At 38.4% G+C, this 13,128-nt stretch overlaps 1 protein-coding gene across 1 annotated transcript; it reads right to left on the reverse strand.

Moving 5' to 3' along the window:
• Positions 1-336: 336 nt before the first annotated feature.
• On the reverse strand, positions 337-11,644 carry sp3a (sp3a transcription factor). Its single transcript, XM_014001382.1, has 6 exons — positions 11,488-11,644; positions 11,060-11,157; positions 6,158-7,394; positions 3,271-3,460; positions 2,976-3,172; positions 337-2,084 (listed from the first exon to the last, which is right to left on the reverse strand). Exons 1-6 carry the CDS (start codon positions 11,492-11,494, stop codon positions 1,795-1,797), a joined length of 2,019 nt encoding a protein of 672 aa, XP_013856836.1. The 5' UTR covers positions 11,495-11,644; the 3' UTR covers positions 337-1,794.
• Between the last annotated feature and the right edge of the window lie 1,484 nt (positions 11,645-13,128).

The raw sequence follows: 13,128 nt of genomic DNA on the forward strand, positions 1-13,128 counted from the left end.
TAATTGAGGGTCTGCACCAGCAGTTGGCCTCCGTGACTCCTATCTGCACCATAGCAGCACTACCTGGGGAAGGTCAAGGGGTCAAACATCTCTCCTCTTGCTCCCTTGGCTGCAGTGACATCTACTGGACTACAAAACCCTGGGCGTAAGCTGCGAAGGAGAAAAAAATACAAATAAAACTGAAACGGCAGACATACCTTGAGATAGTGATCAAAAGCTTTTTAGCAAACATCCCTTAAAAAAACACCTTAGGATAAAATAGCAACTCACCATCAAGAAGCGAGCAAGGTATGATCAATCTACAACTTTTAAAACAAACCAAAAAGAACAACCAAGTGTAACAGAAAGATTTATATTGTTATATATCAACAGATTTATACAGAAGACTGAAATGAAGACGAACCTTCAGCATTTATTATTAAAAGACTGTAAATATGCTGCATGTTCTCTGACATAGAAACATCCTGAAGTGACAACAAAGAGAACATATTCTTCATTGTCTCAATAAAGGAAAGAAAAAAAAAAACAACCTGATCACATTACAGTTAAAATCACTGTTCAGTTCTGTGTGCATCTGTATTTAATGTAGAGTCAGAGAAAAAAATCGACGTACTGCAACATGGAAAATAGGGGGAATGTAACACAAAAAGGTACAAATAAACATGTACATTTACTGTCAAGAGGAATATTAACAAAAGTCTTACAAAACTTTTTTTTTGTCCCGAAGAATAAACGTGATGAGAACGGTGCTGTTTGTGTTTACCACTTTTAGAAATCACTGCTCGGAGCAGAATATGTGGTAAAAACTGTTGCAAAATTAACAAAATGATGCGATAGGATTTAGCAGGCCTAGGTGACATGGCATAATAACTTAATCAGCATTTCATTGATTAAATTGGAAGAAAAATAATCACCGCAGCCTGAGAACCTAATGGGGTGATTTACTGTATTTATAGCACGCAGTGGAGAGTCACCCTGAGTTTGGAGTTCAATTTGGCAAACACTACCAGACCATGGCTTTTTTAAAATATATTTCTTTCCTGTGTTGAAAATTTTCAAGAAAGGGTAGAAAAAACACATTTGAATCACACATTGGAGCAGATTTAAACATTTCTGAGTATTACATTGTACAAACTTAATAAAAAATAGCTGTCGAGTAAAATTTGCTTCTAAGAGAATGTGTCATATCAACAACATATGTCTAGAGGAATTACGAAAGAAATTTGATTGTTTTTCATTTTTCTTCTGCTAAGTGCAGTGAGTAAAAACAAATTCATAAAAAAGAARAAAAAAGAGCTGGACGAAGAAGGGCTTTGCAAGCAGACAAAGTGCCAGATAATGATGCACAACAATAATTAAAACCCACATAACGTGAAATAATAAATTCACTTGGGATAGATAAAATTAGTTCTGCTGAGGGGTTTCGTCTCCGCTAAAAAGGAAAACGGAACAAGTTTTGCTTCCACAGAACAAAAGCAAAATAAATCAACAAAAAGGTGAGAGAAATAACTTCTCATCAAAAACATAATATTAACAAATAAGTACAATTAAAACAAAGTGGAACCTTACATTTCCAATTTTGTACAAAATAAGGCATTTCTTTGTGTGTTTACTGYAACGTCTTTGTTTCCTCATTAGTCCCCGCTTGCTTTTCTTTCCTCCACGACAACTGAGAGTAGACACGGACTAAATCTGTGTTAAAATATATATATATATTTATAATTTTCCTTCAAAACTTGAATAAAAATGCACGTAGGAGTATACAGTATAAGAAGAGTTCATAAGAAGAKCGAATCACTTCATAACTTCACTGGCGGCGACTGTGGTGACGAGCTGGAGGGGAATCTCTGCGTTGGCCAGTATGTCCTGGGCGTTGTTAGAGCCCTGCTGGATGTTGGTGAGGATGAGGGTGGTTCCACCCGCCGTAATGATGCTGTCAGAGGAACCTGCCGACTCCACCGAGGCCACCACGGTGTTGCCGGAGTTCACGCCTTTTTTGTTCYGATGAGTTTTAATGTGCTTCGCCAGGTGGTCGCTCCGCATGAAGCGCTTCGAACATTCTGGGCAGACAAACTTCTTCTCTCCTGCCAAAAGGAAAATACAGTTTTAGAAAGTTCGATGCCAAAATACATTAGGAGGGAGTTAAACAYGCCATTTAAAATCAGATAATTCAACTAAAGTTTATAAAAGCGGCCTCCAAACTTGGAAGTAAAAAAATAAAATAAAATAAAAACCAGAGCTGTGGCAGAAATGTTAAAATCCTTTTTTCTTAGTTTTCTGAGACACTATGACTAAAAACTGCATTATATAGACCAAATGTTTGATCTGATTTAGGTCTCTAAAGCCAATCTGTCACTGTCAAATTGAAACTACACGACTGATTACAATTATTACCAATCGGAGTCCTAGAAGATAAAATATCCTCTTGAAAAGCTAACTGTGAATGCTAACAGTTGCAGCTGACAGCGTAATGAAATGCTACTCTAGCCCRTCTTGTCAGAGGCCTCACTCTGACAATAATATGGTTGTGTAAAACAACATCAGTGCCAGTAACTGGACATATCCTCTTTAAAGGTTTCTCTAGCCATTAAGTGTCATCGGATACCATAAATTATAATCTTATTCTACTATATCTGGTTGGATTTCTCAATCAACATTACGTTGCATTCACATTGACATCATCCAAAACCTACACATTTTAAAAGCGGCGCTCACTCTCTTTGTTTGTTGTATAACCTGGTGTTAAGAAATTAGTTACACACTGACAGCTGAGCAGACTCTAAACATAGTCCACAGCTTTTAAATGACAGTCAAGCCTGTGTTTTTAATAGAATGAAGTTCAGACCTCTTCCCATGTACAGATACTGTTATTTCTTATGACTCATGCTTTGCAGGGCACAAATTAACACATTTTACACCGACTTATTAGACGTTTTCCTGATGCGCACTCAGAGGGAGGAAGAAAAGCGGGGCACCTGTGTGTGTTCTCCTGTGCCTCTGCAGTTCATCGCTGCGTGTGAACCTTTTCCCACAGAACATCCAGGTGCAAACAAAAGGTCGCTCCCCTGAATGCCAGCGCAGGTGTGCTCGCAGGTGTGATGTCTTTCCGTAGACTTTCCCACACCCTGCGATGTGGCAGATGTGCTGCTTCTTCTTGCCCGTGCCGGACCCCCTGAGAAAGACAGATAGAGGTGCTTAAGATCCTAACGAGTTTCCCCCTTTTAAATACAGATTTGAGAACTGGTAAAACCACGAGTCAGGCTAACTCACCTCCCCCCCGACTCTTTGCAGTTAGGACAAGTGCACGCCACTCTGCGCAGCCTCTTGCCCTCCTGACCGAACTGATCATCTTCATCTATGATCCCACCAGGGAGGTGCGACAGATCGTTTGTGTTCAGGGTTGAGCTGGTGTTCAGCCAGTCCCCTGAGTCAGGCTCTTCTTTGATCCGAATATCTGAAACTGTTGTTTAGCTTATGTTAGTCGGAAACACAAGAMCTAAACACCGACAGGCAACTCTTTGTTTCTCCTAAAGATCTAAATTATAAAAATGATTAAAGTATTATCTTATTGCCAACAAATCCATCAGTTTTAAAGGGATCCCTGATTAGTTGTAACATTAGACTTTATTTGATAAACATATATTTTAACTGTAAAATAAAGACTGTAAAAATACTGTAGGCTGTTTAGTTTTGTAATTTTTTTAAAATATATTTTAACACGGACAGAGCCATTTTATTTACACACAAAGCATTCTGGCTAAATGATGACGTTGATAGGTCCTCGGCGCAAGGCTGCCAGCGAGCTATATCCACCCTGAAGGTTAATCTTGGACAATATCTGATGATCGACTCTTTTAAATGAAACCAGAGAGCGTTGACAGAGAGAAGGTAGAAATGACTCAGCCTGTAACTGAAAATATGGATGAGGACAACAGAGCTGCTTCATGGAAGAACCTCAGCTTAGCCTGTTAGCCTTTGCGCTAGCGCCGATGCTATATTGCCTTATATGTATTAGCTCGATGCTAGCGCAACAACAAGCTAAACTGAAGTCCTCCATCCATATTTTCAGTTACAGGCTGAGTCATTTTTGCGTTCCCCTCTGTCATGTGGATGGAGGACCTCAGTGATGAAAGGAGAATGTGTAGCGCTGAGCTAATACATATATAGTGATAGCGTCAGGGCTGACGCTAAGGCTAACAGGCTAAGCTGAGGTTCTTCTTCCATGAAGCAGCTCTGTTGTCCTCCATCCATATTTTCAGTTACAGGCTGAGTCATTTCTACCTTCTCCTCTCTGTCAACGCTCTCTGGTTTCATTTAAACGAGCCGATCGTCAGATATTGTCCAAGATTAACCTTCAGGGTGGTTATAGCTCGCTAATAGGACCTATCCATGTCATCATTTAACCAGAATGCTTTGTGTGTAAATAAAATGGCCCTGCCCGTGTAATATTTCTTTTAACTTTTAGTTTAAAAATTATAAAACTAAACAGCCTACAGTATTTTTACAGTCTTTATTTTACAGTTAAAATATATGTTTATCAAATAAAGTCTAATGTTACAACTAATCGGGGATCCCTTTAAAGTCTAATAGCTGTTCACAGCCCGTCTGAGGCGAGGTGGATGGATTTTACGTGCTTTCCCATTATGTTTGTAAGCCAAAGATACTTAATGAGCAAGTGAGGACTGGGAGAGATGGGTGTGGTGTTGCACTATTGAGCCGGTACAAGAGGTGATCAGATGATACAAACCCCAGTGTTTCGATTACAGGAGAAACAACCTTTGTTTTTTTGTGCCTACACCACAGGAACAGCTGTTGATCGAAGTTATATTCATTTTCAGGTCTTTGTTTTTGTTTTTGGTTTGTGATTTTGTCTTTCCAAAACTAAGAGTAAATTGTTTCCAAAATGCTAATGTTATTTTTTAACATTAGCAATGATGAAGTTAAACAAAGCTGACCAGAAGTGAGGTTCACTCAGCCAATGAGCAACTTAAATTTTGATTTGTGTGCCACCTGTCTGTTTCAGTTTTTTTACAAGAAAATACTAAAAAAAATAAATAAAACCTCTGTGTGACAAATGCCAATGAGTGAAGGTAAGCACAACAGGTACAGGTGAGGTCTTTGTTTGCACCATTACACCTCTTTGTGAAAACGGTTAGACAAGGAGGAAATCAGAACACAACCTGTTACAATAAAACATTTCCTGCGCTTTGTTGACTATCATCATGTTGCACTAAACATTAAGAACAACATTATGTTGACACTATGAAGCACATTTACAACAAACATAAACCAAAAACTTAAACTAGTTTGCTACACTGTTGTTTTATTTTACACAAGAAAAATAAACAGCCGTTTGTATGATGTTGTCAAGATTTCACAGACTAAACTATAGAGCGGTTTTATTGCAGACATTTTAACTTGTCACATTATGAAAAGCACAGGTGTAATTAAAACCATCAGGGATTGTTGTGCTCTTTTGGAGTGCCCTCGTAAACCTCGACAGCGTGACAGGTTCAGCAACCACGAACAATTTTAGCATCCTGTAACCGCATGAGCTTCATGTCCTCAGCTATTATTTATTTTAAGATTTATAGGTGAGTTCTGTGCTCCCCTGCCTTTAAAAGAAATGACTATTAACTAATGGTGTTTAATAAAAAAAAATCAATTAGCAACGTCTGTAAATAATACTTAACGAAAAATGTGACAGACAAGAGCCATTTTACTTTGGACACAGAAGTCACTGCTGATTACCTGTTGTGGACTGTAAGCAGTTTTTAATGACCTTCTTTAAAATACTGTAATAAATGCAGTGTCTGAATAAATTATGGCAATTTCAAAGTAACTGACTTAAGGTAGACCTTTTCAAAAATACTAAAAGGTTTTTTATTCTTTATAAAAAAAACAACAAGAAAGCAAAAAGTAAAACCTTCGTCAGATAATTATAGCATTAGAATGAGCCCTTTGAATTCTTCTGAATAAAAAAAAAACTAAAAGTACCTGCACACTCAAGATGTTAGCAGAGCCTATTCTGAAGGTGATACTAAGATAATAGGGAACGTAACCTGTAGGTCTGTATGTTTGCACAGCTTTGATACAATGTATTACTGCCTGAAAAGATTATTTCTAATAAATATTTGAATAAAAAGAGTTTCTGTACCTCCATGAGTATCTGTGTCTCCTTCCTGTTGGGCCGCTGAGTTGACGGTCACAGTCTGCAGGTTGGGAATCTGCCCTGCACCGATGCCGCCCAAAGACAGAGTCTGGACGGGTGCCAGAGTTATCTGCTGGGGTGGTGTGGTGGGTAGTTGCAGGTTCTGAAGGTTCTGCACTCCTTGTACCTGAAAGGTCTGCCACTGTATCTGACCTGATGGTGTGACCGTCTGAGCTTGGATGATGAAGGTTCCTGGGTTGATTAGTTGCACGTTCTGCAAGTTCTGACCACCTGTTGCCACCGACTGGACCACCTGACCGTTGGTGGTCTGAATAGGCACCTGCTGCAGTTGGATGATGGGCTGAGCTGAAGACACCTGGACGCCAAGCTCCTGATTCTGTTGGACAAAGCCTTCCTGAAGGCCAGAACTCGAGTCGGGTTGCTCTGCAGCAACTGATGTCAATGAAGCGTCTTGTGTCAGCAGACCAGTTTCATTTTCTGGAACATTCAGCTGAGAGGAAGACGTTGGCACAAAGATCTCAGTGTTTGCATTAGAGTTACTTACTGGTATCGTCTGTGAAATGTGATCATCTGTCTTATTCAAGCTCTCTGAGCTATCCACAGGCTGGTTTGCCATAATTAGCTGGCCATCAGCAGTGACCCCCGTTGCTATAGTTTGAGCACCTGACAGGCCAAGGGATTCCAGGTCGACACTGTTAATGGGAACAAAGGTAATGTTCCCTGGCAGACCCACAGGCACACTGGTAACAACCTGGCCCTGGCTGTTGAATGTGGAGCTGCCAATAGAAACCCCTTGGATCTGCTGGATATTACCAGTCTGTGAAATGAGGTTTTGGTTGTTGAGAATGTTTGCAGATGATGTCAGGTTGAGACCCTGGCTCCCATCAGACAAGATCTGAATCTGCCCTGTGGCATCCTGAGTCAGGGTTGGTCCTTTGACACCTGACGTGGAGAAGCTCAGCTGTCCATCTGCTGTCTGAATCTGAGGGATTACTTGGTACTGAATGTTAGGCACTGAGTTGGCAGAGGAATCGTTCATTCCAGACGTTACAAAAATTGGCTGACTTTGTAAGTTTTGGAGAGGGAGAACATACTGTCCATTAGATGTTAATATCCCCTGACTTTCCATCTGTATTATTCCAGACTCATCATTTGCTGCTGTTGTGGGAGCTAGCACCTCCCATTTGTCAGTCCCAGAAAGTTGCGAAGATGAATCTGATGTCTGAAAAAAGAAAGAGAGTGATATTAATAAAAACAGTGTTGAACACAGTCTGAAAGTCTAAAAAGGGGCCATTTAGTGCTGGGCGGTATGACCTAAAATTTATATCACGGTATAAATTGAACTCCTTCACGGTAACGGTATATATCGCGGTAGAAAATTATCATAAAAAGTTAAGATAATGTAATTTTTAGAGCTTTTTTGTGCAAAAAACTGTAATCTTAATTAAACCCAACATTTTTGCTTTATTATCTGCCTGCCAAACAATGAGCTTCTGCCTGCTGAACTTATCAGCTGCTGCTCTGCTGCGTGCCCATCTTCATCATCACAGCAGAAGCCGACTTTACATTAGCAAAATGGATTTACGACAGAACGAGCGTCCATGTTTTTTTTAATAATCTCTGTGGGTAACAATGCATAAAAACATTTTTTTTCTCCGACAATTGGGTGTGAAAAACTACACTTGTTAAAGCTTTGAAACTACAGTTGTTAAAGCTTTGCTCTGCGCGATGTGCAGCGGGAGGAGGGAGGAAATGATCCCGCGACACGAYGTAACTTTTCTACAGCGGGAGGAGGATATTTTGAGGATTTATTCTCTCTATACGTGTTTTAAAACACTACAATTTCTTCATTATATTTCGAACTCCTGCTCAGTTTTCTCTGCACTCGCAGCCATGCTGACACAGGTGCGATGACGTAATGACGTTAGGACGGTAGAGGGTAAATTTCTACCGTAGGCCAGCTTCATACAATTTCTACCGTCTACTGCATATACTGCGCAGCCCCAGGGCCATTATTTAGGTGAAAAACTCTACTATTTTTCATAAACGTGAGGAAAAATATAAGGTTTTGTTTCACATGTATGCTTACATTTTTATTTGCACCAGTCGCCTGGCTTTTCTGTGAGATTTTTCACACATCACTAACTGTACAAAATTAAAAGCTGAAGTCCATAACTCACATTTCACATCTGACAGTGACTCAAACAACAGACCAAATTCTCACTACATCATCAATGATGCAGGAACCCATAATCAAAGTGCTTACAACCCACGACTGTTTTGTTACTATATTGCTCATGGTAGCCACCCCCCCCCCCCATTCTTCATTAGATTAACTTGACTGACTGATATTAGTTAAGCTGGGTTTGACAATAAAGTGTAAAGAAAAAGCTAATCAAAAACTCCCAAAAATCACTGTGAGACCCAGAAAGATCATTAACCAGAGAAATAATTATAAACTTGTGACGAGTTTGTTTTGATGCAATGGCTTGTAACTGAGCAGGAATGTAGCACAACAATGTGAGAGCAACACAACATTTAGGTGAATTTGCAATAAAATATTTTAAACTAAAATCAATAGAAAAATCCTCAGTCTATCCAAATTGTAAAACTGATCAAAGCAACCATGCTTACAAATATTATAAAACACTATATGCAAGTACATCCTTTCAGGTTGTGTTTTGTGTTCAGGTGTACTCTTGTCACATTTTGAAAGCCAATTTTCCTCACCGTCAAAAGATTTCTGAGCAAATGGACAAACATAAAGAATGAGTRGCAAAGAAATACAACATAAACTAAAGTACACTCTAATTTGGCATGCTAATGCTAATACTGCTTTAACAATGAGTTCATTTACTATATAACTAATATATCAAGCAGTAAAGTCTCTTAAAGCTGCTTAAAATGAAATGTAGACCAGAGGCGTGCTGATAAATTCTTATCAGTGTTTTCTTATCTGCACAATGCTCTTAACTTAAATCCATAAACTGGGGCAAGCTGGAGATGAAACCATAATAATTTTATTTTACAAAATACTCAAGACCAAACATAGTCAGTGTTGCAAGGGGATGTAAACACATCTTGACCATACTATAACTATATAACTATATACTATATTACTATATATAACTATATCTTGCCATCAGTATTGCTGAGCTGTGACTGAAGGATTTACTTCTGCTAAAATTATAATCAGGCACAGCAGAGGTTCACACGACCAGCGGCAACACCTCTGATGATGTTGGCCCATAGTGCAGGTCGCTGCTGAGTCTGAGTGCCAAAGTGTGTCCTACCCACACGGTACAATTTTAAAGGGAACGGAGTGGGTGGCCATCAGWGGGCCACACAGAAAAAGTGACTCATTGCTAAGGGTTCCTGTGTTGAACACCTCAGGCAGCACCTAGATCAAAATGTTTGGCTGGAGTTTATATTCTGCACCTTTTGTTCCATTAATTCATTTACCTATATTTGAACAGGACGGTCCCAATAAGACACATTTCGCCTTTCACGTGGTACTGGCCACAAAATGTAATGCTCCATGATTCTGCTGAAACATAATTTTCTAGTTAAAAAAAAAGAAAAGGTGCATTTAAATAAAGTCACTGTTCAGATGCAGCACCAACCAACATTCAGTCATGAGATAACAAAACCAAATACAGGTGAAAATAGGGGTGCACTTAGATCTAATCTCTCAGGCCACATTCAGAGGTTATCTGGGAACTTTTATGTTATAGTAATAGTCTGAATGCAAATCCTTCCCGGGGAGTAATGACCCCTTTATAACTCACCAGGTGTTACAATTAACAACAATAACAAATGTGTAAAAATAAACATTACAAACATTAAAACAATAAATAAACAAATAAGAAAAAATACTGTTGCATTGAAATTAAATTTGGGCAGCACAACGGCTCAGTGGTTAGCACTAACCCCTCACAGGAAGAAGGTCCTGGGTTTGATCCCTATTTGGACCTGGGGTCTTCCTGTGCTGACTTTGCATGCCTGGTTAAATAACGGTAAGTAAATTAAAAATKTATATATTAATCAGTAGATTATCACTAGGCTTTCATTGTAAGTTTGCTCTACAATGTTTTGATTGTTCARATCTTGCTCATATTAAAATTGAAACTTTTGAACAATATGTTGCATAACACCTTTTCACAGAACTTGTGATTGCATTGAAGTCATGTAAAAACAGCTAAACCAAAAAGTCTGTCCATGAGTCATCTCAGGCGTTTTTAAAAAAATTGTATTTTTGCATTCACAATGGCCTCTATAAAGTCACAAATCATTTTATGCTTCTTTATACAAATCTCATATTGCATTTCTTAGCTTACATATAGAAATTTTTTAAGATTTTTATAATTAACTGAACAAAAATGAGTCTGAGGTGAATTTGAAACATGTTTTTGTGAATTTACAGAAACACCAGCTGTTGTCTAGTTTGTTTCTCAGCTGACAGCTGATTGTGTGATGTTTATATATGCAGGTCCGCTCTCCCCGAGTGGATTTTATTGTCAGGTGTGAACATTAGTACTCAGAGCTGTTCACTTAAGACAAAATCAGCTAGGATGAAAGTTAATGTCATGTCAAACAGGATTAATGTCACTGCTGTAAAACAACAAAAACAACAACAACCAACACTGCACAATTTGTCTGCTAAGGGAAATCACTTAATTAAAGAAACTATAATAAAGCTATGTAGGTCTGAGCTTTTTAAATAAACTGAACTGTACTGTACATCAGATGGGGGGATTATTGAGGACCTTGAAAGGAAGTGTTGCCTTCAAGTTCAAATGAGTTTATATATTTCTCCACTACCTCTAATAACACTCCGGTAACAACGCTTCAACCCTTTAGCTTTCAGCAACAAGATAGAAATCTTACCTGATTGCCACTGCTCACTTCCTGCTGCATAAAGTCATCTTGACTCTGGTCAGCATCCGGGGCAGCCATATCATCTGGTTTCAGTGGCTGTTCTGGGGCTGGAAGGCAACAAATAATAATTTGAAGATGACAGAAAAGTACACAAGAGAGCCGAGGCTAATGCTAGCTGTACCTGAGGACTAGCRTAAGCGTCGCTGAAAAGGCGAACAAGAGCATAATTATAAAACTGCAAAGCGGATGTGATTTGTTAAAAGGAAGTTTAATAATATGAAGTTATAACCAAGCTGGACCAGAATAGTTACGCTGCTATCGTAGTCGTGCGATGATTAGCAATAACAGCAACAAACATCTCCGTTAGCAGCTAATTTAGCCAGAGGATGCCATAGCCTGTTAGCTTATGTGGGTAAAGAAAATTAGCAATTACATACCGGTCATTGCGTGACTTGTCTCTAACCGGAAAGTCCTGAAAGTCACAAACCACGGAACATCTTGAGCGCCATAAATTGATTGTATACGTGCAAAAATAGGTGATAAGTGTCAGATTTTTTTTGTATTTTGATTGACGGGCAGTAGGTAACACAAAGGGTGGGGCCTCCTCTGTTGACTGGGAGTAACTGCGTCACAGACAGGAAGTCCCGCCTTTTAGTGTAGAAAGGTGATTGGCTGTTTCTAACACATACCGTAGTATTATTTGTCAATCAACATGTCAATCATTCTTTGTTGGGTTCTTTTCCTGTTTCTTATGCATGCTTAGTGTTAACAGTGTAGGTGGCAGAGAGGTTTGCATTGTTTACCTTCATTTAAATTGTTTATATAACTGAATCTAAAATGCTTATAGAAAGACCTTATCATAGCTTATAAACTCTCCTTTATAGTTAGGTTTGTGGAAGTTTTATCATGATGCAGTCTCCAGGTTAAACAAAACAACAAATTAGCTTTAAAACTTAGCCTATTATCTGAACCGTAATAGCTTTTCTCACGTTCAGTTTTAAAAGTGTTGAATAAAGGTAAAACGATTATCTAGAGGCCATAAATATTGTCCAAGCTTTGACATCAAATATTCATAAGTTCACAATATATTCAGTGTTACTAAATACAATTTAACTTCTACAATTATATTAAAACACACCTTTCCACTTATAAAAAACAATATTTCTGAATGTCCAGAATTGAAAGACATTCATATCTAATGAATTGCCTCAACAAATTTGCTGCTGGACTGATTTTTTGCAGTTTCCCATCCATCCATCCATCCATCCATCCATCCATCCATCCATCCATCCATCCATCCATCCATCCATCCATCCATCCATCCATCCATCCATCCTCTGTAGCCGATCAACTTTGTCCAGTTCAGGGCTGTGGGACATAATAGGAAATATGTGTCATGATTTCAAGATAAAGAACCTATTAATACTGTCAAAGTCTTCAAAGCACAAAAGTCAAACTTATTTACAAGTTATTTAATTACTAGTACTCAAATATACTTTGTTTTGTCAAATAAACTTTATGACTAAAATCTTGGTTAACGTGCTTTACATGCAAACAAACAAACAAAAACAAACAAACAAACAAACAAACAACAAAGAGAAACAAACCACAAGAAATAATATTGGTGTTAATAGAATATATGACACTATAATAGTAATAGAACTACATATTCACAATTTTTTTCTACATGACTCAAAAATGTGAAAGTCTTACCGTGAGCAGCAATAACTCCTTTGAGATCATAGCTGATGTTTTCATTTTTTAGAGATGCTTTTAGTTGACGATTTAATCAACTACATCATTTTAAGCAAAATACATACTAACATGTTTGCTCTGAGGGTGATTTTTTTTCTTTTTTAACATTTGTTGCACTCCTGTACCAGTGCTCACACATTGTCTGTCAACATTTAGGTTTTATAATTGTATGTTTTTAATACAATTGATGACTATAGCATTTATGAAAGAAAAACTAATTTCAGATCAACAGCTGTAACAAGGTGTTTGTGCTTGTACGCTGCCTTTTTGCATACCCAGAGCCCCACCTATGGAGATGCAAATTCTTGGTGACAGAATGGCTC

Source organism: Austrofundulus limnaeus, unplaced genomic scaffold (assembly GCF_001266775.1).
Source record: "Austrofundulus limnaeus strain Quisiro unplaced genomic scaffold, Austrofundulus_limnaeus-1.0 Scaffold9, whole genome shotgun sequence".
NCBI lineage: Eukaryota > Metazoa > Chordata > Actinopteri > Cyprinodontiformes > Rivulidae > Austrofundulus > Austrofundulus limnaeus.